This window comes from Bactrocera dorsalis, chromosome 3, assembly GCF_023373825.1.
Source record: "Bactrocera dorsalis isolate Fly_Bdor chromosome 3, ASM2337382v1, whole genome shotgun sequence".
Classification (NCBI taxonomy): Eukaryota; Metazoa; Arthropoda; class Insecta; order Diptera; family Tephritidae; genus Bactrocera; species Bactrocera dorsalis.
Window position 1 is genome coordinate 13182739 of NC_064305.1, and position 18248 is coordinate 13200986.

Genomic DNA, 18248 nt, shown 5'->3' on the forward strand with positions numbered 1-18248 from the left:
GTCGGATAAAAGTAAGTGTATGTTTCTAATGGACTGGTATAATAAAAAAAACTGCTATAAAACTAAAAGACTAAAATAATAAAAAGTGGAACAAGTTACTAATGATCACTACATAAAATGGTATAATAAGCAGTACAAACTAGAAAAAATTTAATAAACTGGTATAATAAAGTATACAGCAAAACCAATTGGTATAAATCTAAAAACAATAATAATTAGCATTATATACCAAAACAAAGAGTGGTATAAAAGTAATTTTATAAATCTAATAAACTGGTATAAAATAAATACTCTAAAACAATAAAAAAAATTATACAAAACAAGTAGTGTTCACCTCATAAAATGGTATGATAAAGCAGAACAAAACTGGTCAAAATTTGAAAAACTGGCATAAAAAATACAATACAGTAACAAACGTCTAAAGCACTTTAACGAGGTTTTTATACACTTTCTTAAATTGAATACACTTGAAATACCTACAAAATACCTTCTTCAAACTAGAAAACTGCGCTGAAGAGTGCCAGCGCCTAAATGTATGCACATTTTATGAATGAAACTAACTTCAACTGGCTACTGTGCAATGTATCTAAGAACTACAAAATTGTATGAATTTAGCTGACACTCGACAGCAGCTTGTGACAACACTCTATTGAGCAAACTTTCAATGAACTTGTTGCAGCTGCAAAGGGCTCAAGTGTGAAAATATATATACTTACATACTTGAGTACATATGCATATCCAGGGCTATGCACGACCTTACTTGGCAAGAACTCATTAAAGCTGAGTTTCCAAACAGCACTTTTCTGCTTGTTTCAAGAGCTGCTGCAGTGTATTTGTTCAGCACAAAATGTTACTGACAACATAAAATACAATGCCTACATTTAGGCGCAAGTTGCAGCAAGCCACCACATACATTTGGTTTTGTTTCGCCCGCAGCAACTTGCCAAGGTCTGCAGCTTGTTTGGCAAATATTGCATTTATAAACATTTTTGTAGGCTCTGTACAGCAGGCAACGCTCAGAGAGTCAAAGTTTTCCTAGCTCTTCTCGGCAACAAACATTTTGCTTTGCTTCAAATGGCACTCTTTCAAAACGAAGACAACTACATCGCTGCTTTTAAACTTCTAACAAAATTACTGAGTGCGAAGAAAGAAGTCTCTTCACTTCCTGGCAACTGTTTTGACAAATTACTTACGCCTTACACCTTCAACATTGTTGTTGTTTTGCACACGTAGCTCTTGCCGTGCTGAGCGCTGGCAAATTCTCCTTCACTTTAAGTTATCATAAATCATTAAGGGATACCACAAAAGACAAGCTACGCAGACAGGTAGTTAGGCAGCCAAATTGCAGCTAACTTCTCAGCATCAACAACAACAACAACAGCAACATGATAATAGTTTTCATTACGTCAACAACAATAGCAAACTGCATATAGCATAGTGTCTATACAAAAATACTGCATTACAACGCATAGTGAGTCGAACTTCCAATCAGGCGCGCAAATAGTGTGCTTCTAGGCGCTTAGGAAGCTCAAATATTAATTAATATAGCCATGCTCAGAACTGCATGCAAAAGTAGATATGCACATATACATATATGAAGCAGTATACAAAAGTATATACTTGTACATATAGTATATGCATTTCTGTAGCATATGCGTGTCTTCCATGCATTGAAAGCTCTTATCGGCTTGGCTTAAATGGAAAGCTCTATTAAAATGTTGGTAAAGGCTTTTAAGTTTTTGATGCTCTCAGGAAATTTTAATAGAGTTAGGGTAAATACATAAAAAAGTATTATGAATTGTGTCATAAGCTGTTTAAAATATATATTTTTTTTGCTTTGCTTTCATAGATGGTAAAATATGAAGAAAAGCCATACATATCTCCAAATCAGATTAGAAAAAGGTAGTTCCCGTACTGTGTCGGAAAGAAATCGTTATATAAGAAGTGAAGAGGATGTTTCTATAATATTTCACTTTTATTATGCTCTAAAGTCTTTGTCCGGAAAATAATAGGACTGATTTTCTACCACCGCGACTGCACTTCGGCGTGCGCGCACCGACTGCGACGTTTGATAGGATCAACCAGGCTTACTCTGATGTTGCTTTAGCGAGAAGTAGTGTCTTTCTGTGACACCAGGCCTTTTTGGATGGCCGGGAACAGCTCGCTGATGAATGAGCAAATCCGAAGGGAAAACGATACTCATTGCCTTTTTTGACATCAAAGGCATCGTCTACCAAGAATTTGTTCCTCCTGGACAAACCATCAACGCCAAGTTTGACGTAGAAGTCCTCAAGGTACTCAAACGTTCCGACAAGACATCACAGCCGATTGGAAGTTGCACCACGACAACGTTCAGACGTGACCCTCCGGACTTTTTTTGTTTCCTTGCCTGAAAAAGCCGATAAAAGGCAAGCATTTTGAGACGTCGGAGAGGATCCAAGCAGCATGCACCTCGGTTCTCGAGGCTATTCCGGAGAATGCATTCCGTGACGCCTTCAATGCTGAAGAAGCCATCATGCTCCTACAGTCCCTTCTATCGAGTGTCAGTAGAAACTTTGTATATTAGACATAACTTTTCGAGGGCGATCATTCTATCGCGTGTTAATTTCTCGTGCCAAGCTTCTGTTCAGATTGTCGTATAAACAATGTATGTGTTTTTCAATGTTGATCACATTTTCAGGTATTGGCAATCCCGTCGACTATCTCATTGTCATCAATGCCTTTGTTACCTGGCATACAAGAAGTGTTAACAATTTGTTGTGGCGACACTCTTCTCTACTGCCGTGCTTTCCAAGACACATTTGGCCGATATTCGAAAAGATTTTTGATTCTGGTGTTGATGGGTCGACATAGATTTTGATGCCAAGACATTAAAGGCTAGCTCCGTGGATTTCCCAATAGCAAAGACCTCTGATTGAGCTCTAGTGGTCCGGATACTTAAAGGCTACCTTATGCCTAACTCTGGACAGTATATCCCGCATCATTTCCGTCCTCCATTTTTGAGCCATCCGTAGGAATGTTTAATGTGTTGCGTGCATTCAGCGTACCATTATAACGGGTGATTTTTTTGAGGTTAGGATTTTCATGCATTAGTATTTGACAGATCACGTGGGATTTCAGACATGGTGTCAAAGAGAAAGATGCTCAGTATGCTTTGACATTTCATCATGAATAGACTTACTAACGAGCAACGCTTGCAAATCATTGAATTTTATTACCAAAATCAGTGTTCGGTTCGAAATGTGTTTCGCGCGCGTGTTTTGTTCAGCGATGAGGCTCATTTCTGGTTGAATGGCTACGTAAATAAGCAAAATTGCCGCATTTGGGGTGAAGAGCAACCAGAAGCCGTTCAAGAACTGCCCATGCATCCCGAAAAATGCACTGTTTGGTGTGGTTTGTACGCTGGTGGAATCATTGGACCGTATTTTTTCAAAGATGCTGTTGGACGCAACGTTACGGTGAATGGCGATCGCTATCGTTCGATGCTAACAAACTTTTTGTTGCCAAAAATGGAAGAACTGAACTTGGTTGACATGTGGTTTCAACAAGATGGCGCTACATGCCACACAGCTCGCGATTCTATGGCCATTTTGAGGGAAAACTTCGGACAACAATTCATCTCAAGAAATGGACCCGTAAGTTGGCCACCAAGATCATGCGATTTAACGCCTTTAGACTATTTTTTGTGGGGCTACGTCAAGTCTAAAGTCTACAGAAATAAGCCAGCAACTATTCCAGCTTTGGAAGACAACATTTCCGAAGAAATTCGGGCTATTCCGGCCGAAATGCTCGAAAAAGTTGCCCAAAATTGGACTTTCCGAATGGACCACCTAAGACGCAGCCGCGGTCAACATTTAAATGAAATTATCTTCAAAAAGTAAATGTCATGAACCAATCTAACGTTTCAAATAAAGAACCGATGAGATTTTGCAAATTTTATGCGTTTTTTTTTAAAAAAAAGTTATCAAGCTCTTAAAAAATCACCCTTTACTACCCACCTTTTCGAAGGTTCAGAGTAAAATCTTCTTTCCCAATCGAAAAGTAGGATTACATCATCCTGGTTCTTGTCAAGCTACCATTATCCATCAGGTCATTCCCGAAAGTTTAATATATAAATTCTCCTGCAGCTATTAGTTCCCTCGCCGACAGCATTAGTCCAAGAGTCGCCGGAGTGATTCTTAGGATTTCTGTTATGCTTAGCGCCACGAGCTTCGGAACCCTTTCCATTTGCTTCTGGTAGATAGACTTCCATAAGCCTGTCCAGCACACTATTTCACCGTAGGTCAGAAGAGCAAGAGCGTATATGACTCAAATCATGTTTCTGTTTTGATCATGACCTGATTCAGCTTTCTCGGACTTCCTCTGTGTCTTGAGCTGTAAATTCTATGTCAATTAAATGATTTGTCTGCCATTTCAAGTTGTAGTATTCTGTCATAACTAATTTTCCACAGCTCTTGGCCTAAAATACACCTTTGTACTGCTCCTAATGTAACTTCTATTAGTCGTGAGTCCTCTCTAGTCTGGTGCAAGAGTTTTGAGGCATCTGTGCGACTTCTACTCTTTCAATAACGCTACGGATAACGCCTAGAGTTGACCTTCCGGGTTTAAAACCGTGCTGCCTGGGCGAGAGTCTGTCAGCTTCATTGATAACCGCTTCCAGTCTAGGTTTAAGTGGTATTTCATATAGCTTTCCCGCTGTGTCGAGCGTGCAAAGTGGACGGTACGCTGATGGCAAGCTGGGACCCCCTTTTCGTTTAGCGGTGATTGTTTTGAGCTTCTTCGAGGGTGAACTGGAGAATTCCCGAAAGTCTTGTGGCCTGTTCCGGTTCACTGACTGTTTTTACGAGAGTAACAAAGAGATTGTTAACCATGTCATCCACTTTGGTAGCAATAAGTCAGGTAGCTTGCTATTACAAAGAATATTGTACAAAACCAAAAGAATCTATTTGAGCCAAGTGTCGTCATTTTATACTACGAAAAGCAAGAACGCCAACTACATTAGATGCTTAAATTTTCTCGTACCAAATCTATCTCCTTTCCATACACTTTTGTATAGTATCGCGATTAGACACCATTTTATAGTGAATTGAATATGATCGCCATAAAATACATCATTTACCACTGTGAAACTCTCAAACTATCATCGGTTTGAAGGATTTCAAAATTTCACACCTTTAAACATAAGTTAATTTACTTTGTTATTATTAAATATATTTATAACTTCCATTAATTTTATTATTAATTATATAAAATTTATTTCAGAGTCGAAGGCGGTGAACTATTCGACCGTGTGGTGGACGATGAATTTGTGCTGACCGAGCGCGTTTGTGTAGTTTTCATACGGCAAGTTTGCGAGGCCATGGAATTCATACATCGTAATAACATTTTACATCTGGACTTGAAGCCAGAGAATATTTTGTGCCTGACACAGGAGGGAAATCGCATCAAGATTATTGACTTCGGTTTGGCGCGTAAATATGATCCCAACAAGCGATTGCAGGTAATACATTTACAAATTTTTCATATAAATAAAATAAAGTCGTATTAATATTAGTAAACGTATTACGTATTAGTAATACATTTATACCCTGAACTATAATTGTCATACCAACTGACCTATCAGACCCAAGTCCTTGTATGAAAAACTTGTTTATTTAACGAGAGATCATCACGAAATTTGGCATGGACTGTTGTTCTGAATTAGTGAACAATATAGGATCAAATTTTTGAAATCGGACCACTATAGCATATAGCTGCCATATAAACTGAACAATCAAAATCGAATACTTGTACGGAAAACTCTTTCATTTGACAAGATATCTTGACGAAATTTAACACGAATTATTACTCAAAGAAATGCTATAATTCCTGAACAAATTATTCAGATCGGATCATTATAGCATATAGCTGTCATACAAACTGACCCATTAAACCCAAGTCCTTGTATGGAAACCCATCTTATTTGACAGGATATTTTCGCGAAATTTCGCATAGACTATTTTTCTAATCAAATGAACAATCCTTGATCAAATTGTTCAAATCGGATCACTATAGCATATAGCTGCCATATAAACTGAACAGTCAAAATCGAATACTTGTATGGAAAACTCTTTCATTTGACAAGATATTTTCACGAAATTCGGCATAGCTAATTGTCCGAAGAAACGCTACAAATTATCCGGAAATTGTTAAAATCGAACCACTATAGCATATAGCTGCCATACAAACTGAACGATCAAAATCGAGTCCTCCGCATGCATATGTAGCCACCTTATATCGATTTCAGATTTAATTCGCCACAATGCTTTAAAATTAAATTAAAAGCATTACAACCATGAGCTTACTATTATATTTCCACTTTTTCCAAGAATTTGTTACCACAATATACACAGTACGCTTTCTATTAATACTACATGTGTCATACGCCGTGTATACCCACATGCAAACCAATTTCGTATTTAATTGGATTCACAGCTCGAGCAAATCACCGAGCTTACACCCACACAGCCACCACCACTACATTAATATGCGTGTGATTAACACAAACCCCCCTCTCTCACTCATAGCAACAATGTTACTACAGTTATTTATGTTATGAACCCACTTTTGGTCTCGTTACTCTGTCTCACTTACTCTCTCTCCCACTCACTCTCACCCATTACTTACAACTTATTCAATGAATTTCGACTCTAATTTGTTATTTTGTAATTGTTTTTATTGTATTAATTTTCTTTTTCTTCATCTCTCTTTCATATGCTTCACAGATTCTCTTTGGTACACCCGAATTTGTCGCGCCCGAGGTTGTGAATTTCGATTGTATTTCTTATGCGACGGATATGTGGAGTGTTGGTGTGATTTGCTATGTGCTGTAAGTGAAGCGAATTGAAACAATAACATATATTTTGTAGATTTTGCTAAGATTTTGCATGAGTAGATATATAAGTATGTAAGTAGAAAGGGTAAGAGCACGAAATTTAATCAGCGTTGAGTGAACTTTATTTTTCTTGATGAAGCTGTAGGTGAAATTGTTCTGTTCCTGCAGCAAACTAATTCACAAGGTAATTTTGTGGACCTTTCGAGTTTTTTTCATTCAGAACTACACATTAGCTCTATAATACGAGTAATTAAATTAATTTGAAATTGCATTAATTTTCGCAATTACAATGTGAGGAAAAGAAAAAAAATTTAAGTTCGAAGAACACTATTCGAAATTAAGATTAAAAAATTAATTTTAATTTTTAAATTAGTTTTAATTTTTAAATTAATTAATTTTAATTTAATTTTTTTAATAAATGCAATTAACTTATTTTATTCATATATTTTACATATAACCAAACGTTTCATTAAATAACATTAATTAATTTAATTTTTATTTTTTAATTAATTATTTTAATTATAATATCCGTTCGAATTTAATTTTCAATTTTTTTGATTAATTATTTTGTTTTTTAGGCATTACGATTTAGTTTTTTCCGTAAATGTAATTAACATATTTCATTTATATAATTTATATCCCAACGTTTCAATAAATCACCTTAATTAAATAATTAATAATTTGCAACTTATTTTAATCTAATTTTTTTTAATTATAAATTAAATTAATTTGATTTCCTTTAAAAATCTTAAAATAAGGAATTAAAATTTCTGGAACTTAAAAAAAGCCATTGAATTTAATTTTGTTAATTAATTAATTTTAATTATTATAATATAGTTTTTCCGATAAATTCATCTTTCATAAATAGACATTAATTTTTACATTAATTAGATCGTATATTTAAGGAATTAGTTTTATTATAATTTGAATTAAAAATTATTAATTTTTCGTAAAAAACTTAAAATTAAAAATTACTTAAAACTTAGGATTTAACTCAAAAAAGAAAAAACACTAATAAATTAATTTGTTTAATTAAAAAATTAAATTAATCATAAATTAATTAATCACAAATTAAAACACACAGTAATATAATATAAATCATTAAATAATTTAAAAATTAAAAATATACTTTGAAATATAATTAATTAAAGAAAAAAATTAAATTCAAATTAGAATTACCCAAATAAATTTTAATTTAAATAATAAATTAATTTAGAACAAAACCTAAAAAATTAACTTAACTTCAGTTAATTTAAGTTAGACTTGTTATATTTTTTAATCAATTAATTAATTTTAACCTTTTAATTAAATTAATTAAAATTTATAATTAAAAAAACTAATTTTAATTCGGCTTATTATACTTTTTAATTAATTATAATTTAAAATTTATTTTAATTAAAATTTTAAATAAATTAAATTAATTAAAAATTAAAAAATATTTAAAATTAACTTTAATTATTATAATATTAATTTTAATTATAAATTTTAATTACTTAAAGATTATAATAAACCCAATTAAATTAATTAAACTAAGGTTAGTTAAACCAAAATTAATTTAGTTCAAATTTTAATTAATTAAAATTTAAAATACCAACTAGTTATTTAATTTCTGTAAAATTAATATAATTTAAATTAGTATTAATTTAATTTGAATTTTTAATTAATGAAAATATTTAATTTTTTTAATGTAGCAACATTTAATTTAGTTAATGCAAAACTCGCAGTAATTTCGTCTAAAAATTTAATTAAGCAAGAAATAAAAAAAGGCTAATTTTACTTAATTTCATATGGTGTTAATTAATTACGAATTTTGATTTTAATTAAGTTTTTTTTAATTAAATTAAATTAAGATATAATTTCCGTTAAATTTATATTATTTATTTTAATTTCAAATAGTGTTAATTAATTAAATCATAATTTTCATGAAATTTTTATTAATTTTAATTAATTGTTTTTAATTTCCAAATAGTGTTAATTAATTATAAATTTAAATTTAAATTAATTATAATTTTTATTAATTTAATTAAATTAAATAATAATTTTTACTAATTTCTATAACTTTAATTAATTGTTTTTATTTTTAATTAAACTTCTCATAGTTTCCATTTTAATCTAATTTCTTCTAGTTTTAATTAATTTAATTTAATTAGTTTTTATCAAATTGATCTTAGTATTTAAATTTCAATATTTTTTTTTAATTCGAGTCTTATATTTAAATACCTTATTAATCCCTTTTTATACTCCTGCAGCATCTCCGGCCTCTCACCGTTCATGGGTGAAACAGATATTGAAACGATGGCTAATGTGACAATCGCCAAATATGACTTTGAGGATGAGTCATTCAGTAATGTGTCACCAGAATGTTTGGATTTTATAGGAAAGCTGCTGGTGAAGGACTTGCAGTAAGTACCAGTATATATATACTATATAATTAAAAAATACATCAGCTTCCTAATTAATAACAATTATTTTTAACATGAAATCTCAAATGTTCTTCTCTACCTTCACCAATCAGGACCCGCATGACAGCCGCGCAATGCCTGGAACACAATTGGCTACAGCGGCGACCCAAACCGCCGAAAATACTCGCGCCAAAGCCTTCCAATGTGCCGCCACCGAAATTAAAAGCGGCCACACCTTCACCGGTGCCACCGCAAGAAGAGGAAAACGTAGAAGATCTGGCGTGCGTGCCAGAGCCAGAGCCAGCCGCAACAGTGGAAGCTGAGAAAGCTGAAAAAGAAGCAATTGTAATACCAGCTGACACGAACACGGCGGAGGTAAGTGAAAAATTACGAAAAAAATATGCTACAACCAAAACACTTTCCTCAGCGTAGCATCAGAACTGCAGTCCCCACCCCGCCCAAAACCAAGCAAATTAATTAATCCAACGCTGTGGCGCATTAGAATCGCAAGACATTACGAAAAAGATGTCTGTGTTGTTTTTTGTGAAATTTTTGATTAGAAAACGGGTTGCCGTACAACCGCGCGTTTCTGCGCTCACGCAGCGCCCCAGCCACTCAACTCCATCAGCAGCTTAGTTGCTCATAATTTGGTAACTACCTTTCACTGGTTTCGCCTGGCAACAATTTGTGCATTCCTGCTTTGCTTTAAGACTAATTAGATTTTCGCGACTTTCAATTACTTAATTTCATTATTCTCGCTCAAAAGTAAAAATACTCGCACGTTCGCAGCCACTTTGAGCTGCTTTGAAGCTTCGCAGAACAATTTTAATTTTCTCCACGCAATTTTGATTTCAAATTTGTCTCTGAGCACACTCTAAGTGACGATGTGGCGGGGGAGCTGGCTAATTTAACACCAAAGTACCGCAAATTAACATTGTTATGGTGGGGGAAGAATAAGTTACGGTGATAAAATATGCTAGTGGAATCTTAAGACTGAATTAGCCACTCAATCCAAGAGTTCATACATATATTTACAGCTTAATCGGTCGAGTGCTGAATTTGAGTTTGCTTTCCGACTATTTGTCTTCAGATCTTTCGAGATTTTTAACTAATTTTCATTTAATAATACCACAATTCCTTTAATGGTCATATGACCTCGTAACAAGAGTTCCTTAGGTTCTATGTCTCGGTATTCCAACAAAACAGTGAGCAAGACCTATGCATATAAAATATGCTTTTCTCATATCAGGATCTTTCTGTGCTCATCTGCTGCCTTTGGAACATTTGGGAATTAACTCCATTTTTAACCAAGCTTTTCAAATTTCTAGGATTCGAGAAGTTATCTGACTTAGTGTTTTATGGTTTCCATGATTTTGATTTGAGAGATAGATTCTGGAACTGTCTCCAAAGGGAAGATCCATTTTTAAGAAAGTTTTTTTGAACTCTCTAGGATCGGAGGGTTTATCTGACCTAGTCTTTTATAATTTCCATGATTTTGATTTGAAAGACAGACTCAGATTATATATGGAAGATATCGATTGTATACCTACTACCTATATGGCACTACATTTTTTACAGAATAACCTCATCAAACTCGAGAAACTCTCGACAAATTTTATTAAAATTTGATGTGCACGTATTTTAAGAACTGCTGATTATGAATAAAACTAGTTTAAATCAGAAAACCTTATTTGTAACAGTAATAATAGTTATATTAGTTAATTTAGTATTTCGATGATCTGAAGGATACAAAAAATACAAACAAATGGAACTTTTCAAACTAGGTGTTAGTATACTTCCTACATGCTATTACATTTTTTACAGAATAACCTCATCAAACTCGAGAAGCGCTCGACCAACGTTATTGAAACTTGATGTGTACGTATTTCATGAACTGCTGATTTTGAATAAAACTGGTTCACATCAGAAAACCTTGTTTTTTATATATAAATTTTGAAAATTAGTAGAAATTTCCAAATCAATCTGTAAGGCTGGGTAGTTCAGCCGGCGATCGCTGCGAGATATACAAGCATAGTAAACAAGCTTTCAAAATTTACGAATTCTGAGATGCAAAAGTTCCTAAAAAATTCTTTAAATATAAAGTAATACGTTTTTTAATATCTTACATCTCTCTTACTAGGCTAAAGAGCTCGATACCACCAAGGACAATTTAAAGAATTTCATCGAACGTTGGGAGGAGCATCCCAATAGCCCGTACGTGTTCGATGTGGAGAGCAATGTAATTGCGCCGCTCAGCGAGACATCATTCAATAAGACACACGGCCGAGATAGCATTTCGTCGTCACGAGGTGAGTACTGTCAGCGTAGACTGCGGCAGCGGCAGCAACAACAGCTCATACTTGGCAAATAAGCATGAAATACACAAGAAATATTTACGCAGAATATTGCACAAACATGTACACAGACTTGAGTGTCAGATTTTACAAATTAATTGTAAAACAAAAACAAAAAAACACAGTTAATAACTGCATACAAATGATTTTTACTGCATTTTGGCGTTCACTTATGAATTTTTGTATGTGTTGGTTCTTTTGAAAAAACAAAATTATTCTTTTTTATAAAATTTGTATAAAAACTAAATTTTCGTCTAATTTGTTTGTATGTATTTTTTATGAATATAAAATAATATATATGTCTGCATATGAATGCCAGTTATTAACTATTTATCTCTATTAGTGCATAAGTGTGACTAATCATTTATAACATTTATATATTATAATTAATATAAAGTAATAATACAGATACAATATAATTAAATATAATTTCGCCTACTGTGATAAGCAACCAAAGAAAGAAAGAGAAATATACGTACATTAAAGGATGTAAAATATCAAGATCTGAATGTTTAGCTCATTAACACATTTTATCGAATATTAACGGTATTTGCGAAAGAGTTGAAAGAAACTACGGAAAACAAAGCAAAATTGAATAATTTTTAAAAAGAAAAAACGTTAACTAAAAAAGTTTTTCATACGACGATTTGATTTTGATCGCTGAGTTTGTTTGGTAGCTATATGCTATAGTGATCCGATTTGAACCATTTTTACAAAGATTGTAGAGTTGTCTTGGAAAATAATTCGTGCCAAATTTCGTGAAGATATCTTGCCAAATAAAGAAGTTTTTCATATAAGTACTTAATTTGGATCGATCAGTTTGTATGGTAGCTATATGCTATAGTGGTCCGATCTGAAAATTTTCTACAGTGATTGTAGCATTGGTTTAGGGAATAATCCTCGCCAAATTTAGTGAAGATATCTTGCCAAGTAAAGAAGTTTTTCATACAAGGACTTGCTTTTGATCGGTGAGTTTGTATGACAGCTATATGCTATACAGGTCCGATCTAAAAGATTTCTGCAGAGATTATAGGATTTTCTTAAAAAATTATCCATGCTAAGTTTCGTGAAGATATCTTGTCAAATAGAACAGGTTCGCATACAATAACATGATTTTTAACCGTGAATTTGTATGGCAGCTATTTGCTATAGTGCTCCGATCTGAATATTTTCTTTGCAGGTTGTAGCGTTGCTTTAAGGAATAATCCATGCCAAATTTCGTGAAGATAAATTCTCAAATAAAAAAGTTTTCCATATAAGAACTTAATTTTAGGCGGTTAGTTTGTATGACAACTATAAAATATAGTAGTCCGATGTTGGCGGCTCCGACAAATGAGCAGCTTCTAGGGTTAGAATAGGTGAATACTCAATTTCATAGCGATATCTCAATAACTGAAGCAATTATATATGTATGTATATAGACAGGCAGGTGAACAGAAGGACAAGACCAAATCAAGTGAATGGTTGAATTCAGACAAATTCTCGGTTTACAGCGTTGATCTTTGTCTTTAAAATTTTTATTTTTAATTTTTTTATTCAACTAAATGAAATCAAATGTGTTACTTAAACTTACATACTTAACAACAACAAATTGTAGCACTACAGTATCCACATTTATACATACAGCATCACAGTTATGTCATATGGAGCGGCATCTATTGTATTGAGGTAAGCGCTTGCTGAACCCAATATATAGAATACTGTTCATAAATCGCATATATGCACTTTAGTGGCGTTATCAAGCGTTTCCTTTGGCTACAATACGTTAGCGCTCACAAAATTTTTTTGAAATTCATCGTTCATCGCAGCATTCATCAAAGTAATACAAGTTCATGCAGCACAAGCTTAAACCTTGTATAACTTACATAACAAAATATTTTTATTATTTTTTTTATTAGTTATATAAATCTGTTGTTCAATCACGGTTTCATCCATTAGATGAATAATGCTTTCACTTCATGTAAACATTTCATTCATTCGAGGATTATTTTTTTTTCTCCTTTATTGATCGTTTGCTGTATTTTGGTATTTACATCGAAATTTTAGTCGCTTTTTATGCCTCAATAAGCCTCAAAAGAATGTATACATATTTACTACTTATCTACATACATACATATAAACGATTATTTACTTAGTATATGCATTCACCCACTAATTTTATTCATATAAGCGGTTGTCGTTTTTTATTGATTGCCTGCTGACTGCATATAGTAAACGTTCAGGAATATATTCATAAAGTTTGTTCGATAAATCCAACTTTCAGTATAGACTTTTCAACCATTCAACGAATGCATTTTTTCCAATTATCATCGAATGTTAAAGCAAATATTTCCATGGGTAGTGGAGATCCATCAAATTTTGTCGATATATTGGTTAGTCGAAAAGTCTTTCGTATTTCTAATCAAACTTCAACTTATTTTTTTATATTTATAATGAATTTTTATGAACCAAATATGTACCATTTTTTCGATCACTTTTTGGCATTTTTCCTCTAAGACATTATTTCATCAGTGCAAAACTTTTCTGGTTTCTCGGCAAAAAACTGCGACAAGCAATTTTCACAGGCTTCCCTTGAAGCCAACTTTACTCCATTAAGGGAGTTCTACATTGACCGAAACCAATGGTAGTCCGATGGTGGAAGGTCAGGACTATATGGTGAATTCATCAAAACTTCCCAGCCAAGCTCTTCCAGTTTTTGCAGAGTCATCAAAGATGTGTGTGATGTAGCGTTGTCCTGATGGAAGACGAAGCCTTTTCTATTGATTAGTTCTGGCCGTTTTTTTTTCAAATGTTTGCTTCAATTTCGTCAGTTGTTGACAGTTAAATGTAGAATCAATCGTTCGAACAGGCTGGAGCAGCTCATAATGGATGATTCCTTTCCAATCCCACTTCGACGACTGTTTTTTTTGATGACAGGAGATATTTTGTCTTGCCCTTATTCACTACCTGACCCATTTGCTTCGTTTCCTTATCCAGTCTAGAGTAAGCAGAACTAACGGCCGAGTTGTTGGGGCCACTGAAATCAAAATCATCGGTGTACGCCACCAGCTGTGCATTCTTATAGAAGATTCTACCTTCTCTATTAAGATCTGCAACTCGAATTATTTTCTCCAGGAGTAGATTGAAGAAGTCGCACGTTAGGGAGTTGCTTTGTCTGAAACCTCGCTTGTTATCGACCGACTCGGAGAGGTCCTTCTCGATGCTGATGGAGCTTTAGGTATTGCTTAACGGGCTAATCCCACGGCAGAATGTGCGATCTCCCTTTTTGTGGATTGAGTTCACTTAATTTCCAATCGTTCGACCATATTCTACAAAGAAATTGATGCATGTTCCCTATCAAATCTTCGCCGTCGTATTTCAATATCTCGGCCAGCATTCCATCGGCCTCTTCCGTTTTTTTGTTTTTCAGACGGCTAATTTCTATTCGAACTTCTGCTCGGATTCACCGTCTCATGATGATAAGATCTCACAGTCATTCAGCAGGTTGGAGAAGTGTTCCTTTCATAATTTCAGCATACTCTGGGGATCAGGCACTAGATCACCACGGGGGATTCAACAATTGTATGCTCCGGTCCAGTCCAATAGAAATTTCGAGCATCACCCCTGTCGACCAGCCTTTCAAGCTCTTCGTACTCATACGGACGGACGGTCGGACGGATGAATAGATGGACAGGCAGACGAACTGGGCTAAGTCCAGTCAGCTTGTCACGCTTATCATTAATATAAATGTATATAAAGTAAAGGGGAGCTCTCCGACGTTTCCTTCATGGTGATACAAACTTCTTGCCAAGTTGATACACACTGTTAAGGGTATAAAAATGTATTTTGGAAGCTGAAAAATATTTGCAAGCATGCATATTTTTACAAATTGTTGCTCCCCATTGTTGCATGTCGTTGAAAATAAATTATGTATTTAATAATATCTCGAAAACAATGGCCTTACCGCTTAGCTTCCGCACACATAATACATGCATATAACTGTATGTATGTAAGTAGAAAATAAAGCAAGTCACAAAACTAATTCTAACCCTCCTTCTCTTTTCTTTCCTCTTTTCTCTCTCCCACACGCATTCGTCGCACAGTTTGCTCACCATCGCCGTGCGAGTCTATCGAGACGATCATCGATGATGATGTGTTCAGCAATGCCGAGCAGGACAATGACAGTCCCAGCACACTAGCCACACCGATCAATGAGTCGCGCGAGAAACTCTTCCCCAGCAGCATCTCGTTAGCGCCCACTTCAGGCGGTGCCACACCCACACCGACCAGCACTACGCCTACACCACAGCCACCGCTACAATACGGACCGCAGCACTTACTCGGACGGCGCGGCTTCGGTGATGAGTTCGGCGGTAGCGGTACAAATCTCAATCAACAGGAACGCAGCATGAAGAGCTATCTACACACCTTCGATCGACGCAATTCGGACACAAGCTACTTGATCGGACGACGCGCTTCGGGTGAGCGCGTTAATTTGGCCGATGAAATACGAAAATTGTCCGATCATTTGCTTATGTTGGCGGAGATCAACACAAAACTCGGCAGTGAGACCAAGTTAGACGCGGACGCGAATAATAACAAGCATAGCAAGGCGAAAGCCAGCGGCGAGACGACTAAAGTAAAAACGAACGCAACGACCAAAGAGTCTACGTCCAAAAAGACAGCGACCACTAGCAAAAATAAGGTAGCAAAAACTGAAAGTAGTGAGTACACGACGGTATCAAGCAACACAGCCACCACAAGCACTTCGAATACAACAACAAGCTATAGTAGTAGCGTAACCAGTGCAAATGGCGTGAAATCGAAGTTTAGCACAGTCTCCATGCGTCTACAGCAATCGATCGAGGAGACACCAAAACTAACTAATGGCGGTCCCAGCTTCGGTGTGCCCTGGAAATCCAGCATAAATAGCACAACCAACAAATCAAGCGCCAAAAGCACAACGTCAACAGTGAAGACAAGGAAAACAGTGTCGGTGGCCAGCAACGAAGAGTGCTCGCTGCAACGTCAAACCCACGAATCGGCGAGTGTACGACGTGCCAAATTTCGCATCAATCAAATGTCACGCGATGTACCGATCGGTGTGCCGAACATACACCAAGCGGTTAATCTTGAAGAGGCAGCTAACACCACCAAGGACTGTCTTTTGCATCTGCTGGAGAAGTACAACGAGAACGAGTCGAATAAGTGTCGCAATCCGATGACGCGTCATCAGAGCATTAGCGTCGATTGGAATGTGAGCGATAATTTGGAATACCGTTCCATGAGCTCCATTAATGCGTTCTTCCAGCGACACAACAACACCGGCGAGCATGTACGCCAGCTGCAGGCCCAATTGGAGAACAAAACCGGTTCGACGGCCAGCGGCAAGTCTTCTGGTGGTGCTTAAGTTACCTAATGACGTCGGTAGCTCGTACAGTATGGCCTGTAGCTAAATCTAGTCCGCAATATGTTCGCTCTTTACTTTAAAGATGTGCAGAGATTAATTGAAACATGACTTTCTTCTGTTAAGCTAAAGATTTATTTTTGAAGCAATGTAATAATATTAATTTAAATATTATTTTATGAAAATTTATTAGTAAATTATTATTTAAATAAATAAAACGCTGCAGAAATTGCAAATTAAATAAAATAACACAATAATTCTAAGCTTGAAACGTCGTAACAGTCTTGGAAGGTAAGTACGTCCAGCTCTGTGAAAATTCCAAAGCTTCATTAGAGCCATGCTGAGTCGTAACTGGCATACGAGTATAGTTGATCGTAAGGAAGTAAGTTTGTAGTTCTGACCGATGAGATCCTGTCTTACAATATATGTTCAGTTCGAATTGTGATTCTCTTCAACCTCTAGCTAACTATAATTTCAGAAAAGATCTAAGGTATGACAACAATTAGACGAGCCGGATATTTTCTGCATGGACTGAGGTATCTAATAGCAGAATTCAAGCATAGTCTCCCATTGGAATATAGATGATGATTCACATATGTTATCGAACCCAAAGAGGTACAAAGTTAATTCGCTGAGAATTCATATGTTACCCTTCTAGAAACAATGCTAGTGATCGAATAACATAAATGGTACTAAGAGGAGGAATATGTATTATATAAGGTAATAACGATGACCACTATTAAATACTACTGAATCTGCTAGCTGGTAAAGATCACTTAATTCACTCATTAATATAGACAAATTAATTTCTATTTGCAGGCAAGAAACGTAAGAGTGGAGCTTTTCGGGCAACCAACGTTGAAGATGTGGACTGTAAAATATCTATCCCCCTACAGGAAGAGGTCTAACGGTGCGATATTATACGATCTTGGTAGTCAATCGGCTGGCTCTAAATGTGAAATTATCTAATCAGCGAAGGGGTCTCTCAATAAATCCATGGATTGATGCGATGTACGGCGCAGTCTTGTTGAAACCAAATGTCGGCTAGATCATTGGCGCGGTTGCCATTGACGGTTACGTTCTCATTGGTATCTTTTTTTGAAGAAACATAGACCGATGATTAAAATCGTTGTTTTTTTTCAGAATGAAATGGCATCTCTTGAATTTCTTCATGTTGCTCATCAGTCCCAAATGTGTCAATTTTGCAAGTTGAATGATCGAAATTTGAAATT

At 35.1% G+C, this 18248-nt stretch overlaps 1 protein-coding gene across 8 annotated transcripts in view; it reads left to right on the forward strand.

Annotated features, from left to right (window-relative positions):
• Positions 1 to 17262, forward strand: part of LOC105225089 (death-associated protein kinase related) — a 133970-nt gene extending 116708 nt beyond the window's left edge. For all 8 annotated transcript variants that reach the window (XM_049454057.1, XM_049454060.1, XM_049454058.1 and 5 more), the window contains 6 exons: positions 5263 to 5500; positions 6765 to 6868; positions 9124 to 9276; positions 9390 to 9651; positions 11417 to 11585; positions 15713 to 17262. In XM_049454057.1, the coding sequence (XP_049310014.1) occupies positions 5263 to 5500; positions 6765 to 6868; positions 9124 to 9276; positions 9390 to 9651; positions 11417 to 11585; positions 15713 to 17019 (2233 nt within the window). In that variant the 3' untranslated portion in view covers positions 17020 to 17262. The remainder of the gene's footprint in view (positions 1 to 5262; positions 5501 to 6764; positions 6869 to 9123; positions 9277 to 9389; positions 9652 to 11416; positions 11586 to 15712) is intronic.
• The last annotated feature ends 986 nt before the right edge of the window (positions 17263 to 18248 follow it).